At 34.6% G+C, this 2,018-nt stretch overlaps 1 protein-coding gene across 1 annotated transcript; it reads right to left on the bottom strand.

Annotated features, from left to right (window-relative positions):
* Positions 1-1,041: 1,041 nt before the first annotated feature.
* Positions 1,042-1,762, bottom strand: LOC150030124 (uncharacterized). Its single transcript, XM_090310041.1, has 2 exons — positions 1,550-1,762; positions 1,042-1,332 (listed from the first exon to the last, which is right to left on the bottom strand). Exons 1-2 carry the CDS (start codon positions 1,760-1,762, stop codon positions 1,042-1,044), a joined length of 504 nt encoding a protein of 167 aa, XP_090166167.1.
* Positions 1,763-2,018: the final 256 nt, after the last annotated feature.

Raw genomic sequence — 2,018 nt, 5'->3', positions numbered from 1 at the left:
CAATTCATGCTAGCATTCAAATCTCTTTTTGCGCATCTAATCTTTTCAATCCTCATATCAGTAAAGCCATACATAAACATCAAACCATCAACAATCTTAAGTAAATCATAACTATATTGCTTGGTATATGAGCAGTTCTAGTAGTAAGATTACTTACCTCGATACTAGATTCAAATATCGATCTAAGCGACAGTCTTCAATAATCAATCTTTGAATTCAATTCCCCAATGAAGCTTGAGCAACAACCACCCCTCAAGATTCCAATCTCCAAAATCTTCCTTCAATCAGACATTGTTTCCAACTTTTCATCCCTTTCTCCTTTAAAATATTCAATTCACAAATAATTTAACTAACACCCTTCCACAATGAAATTGATTCTTGTCATTAATTTCAAATTAAATTTGTGTGACATAACCTCCTTCCAAAATGAAATTAATTCTTGACAATAATTTTAAATTAAATTTGTGTGACATAACCCCCTTCCAAAGTGAAATTAATTCTTGACATTAATTTCAAATTAAATTTTTGTAACACAACCCCCTTCCAAAGTGAAATTAATTCATGATATTAATTTCAAATTAAATTTGTGTGACATAACCCCCTTCCAAAATGAAATTAATTCTTGACATTAATTTTAAATTAAATTTGTGTGACATAAAGTCCAATTCCCACAATTTCGCTCTGATTAAATAATTAAATTGAAACATCCCTCTCTCAATAATTGAATCTTAGTAATCCAATTAAATTTCCAAAATTAAAAAATGATATGGAATATTATAAAATACTGAAATTACATTACGAACAAGATTTTGGGATGTTACATTCTTTTCTCCTTAAAGAACTTTCGTCCTAAAAAATTGATTCCTAAAAAAGCTTCGGGTACTAGACCCTCGTCTTAACCTCTCACTTCCAGGTAGCCTCCTTAAATTGTTGATTCTACCACAAGACTTTCACAAATGCTATTTCCCTTATGTTCAATATCTTTACCTCTCTGGCGAGAATTTCTTTAGGCTTCTTCTCGTAGCTCAAGTTGTCATTCAACTACAATGGCTCAAAGTCAACTACATGGAATGGATCTGTCACATATCTTCTCAGCATCGAAACATGGAAGATATTATGAACTGAAGAAAGTGATGGAAGCAATGCCAATGGATAAGCTGCGAGACCAATTCGCACCAAGACCTCAAAAGGTCCAATGAACCTCGCGCTCAGCTTCTCTTTCCTTCCAAACCTCATAACACCCTTCATAAGTGCCACCTTTAAGAACACTTTATCACCAGTCTCAAATTCTAGGTCCTTACGTCTTATGTTGGCGTAGCTTTTCTGTTTGCTCTGAATTGTTTACATACGAGCCCTGATCTTCTGTATTGCCTCATTTATGGCTTGCATTAGCTCATGTCCTAGCAATTTTCTTTCTTCTACCTTATCCCAACACACAGGAGACCTACAACTCTTCCCATAGAGGGCTTCAAACGGTAACATGTCAATGGTAGCCGGATAACTATTATTATACGAATTCCATCAAATGCAGGTGAGAGTCTCAACTCACTGAAAACTCTAACGCACAAGTGCACAACATATCCTCCAATTTCTGGTTCAAACATTCTTTCTGACCATCAGTCTGTGGGTGAAAAGCTATACTAAAATCCAATCGAGTAGACAATGCTAACTGGAGATCCTTCCAAAATTTAAATGTAAAATGAGGGTCGCTGATTGACATAGCTGAAACTAGTGTCAAAAGAGGTGTGGCAACCTCTTCCATATATAACTATGAAACTTAAGATGTTGAAAACCAACAACATTTTAACACATTCAAGCTGAGAACTATGAAAATTGTCGTGAGCTTAAGAAAGTCTTATTCACTAAAAACATATATCTAAGCTCATCATTCTATCACACAGAAAACTTCATACATGTAATGGAGAAACTTGTCATGTTATATAATGTGTCATCTAAAGATACATACCAGAACAAATCTGGTCAACTGAAAACTGCTTCTACTCTAGAAGCGCCAACTG

Source organism: Benincasa hispida, unplaced genomic scaffold (genome assembly GCF_027475165.1).
Source record: "Benincasa hispida cultivar pf3 unplaced genomic scaffold, pf3_genome.v1.1 HicScf548, whole genome shotgun sequence".
NCBI lineage: Eukaryota > Viridiplantae > Streptophyta > Magnoliopsida > Cucurbitales > Cucurbitaceae > Benincasa > Benincasa hispida.
The sequence above is the reverse complement of the archived record's forward strand: the minus strand, read 5'-3'. Positions and strand labels throughout refer to the sequence as shown.

Coding starts and splice junctions, on each gene's coding strand:
- LOC150030124 (XM_090310041.1), bottom strand. CDS start 1,762: ATGGAAGAGGTTGCCACACCTCTTTTGACACTAGTTTCAGCTATGTCA. Junction 1,333..1,549: donor CTTGTGCGTTAGAGTTTTCA/GTGAGTTGAGAC, acceptor TAAACAATTCAG/AGCAAACAGAAAAGCTACGC.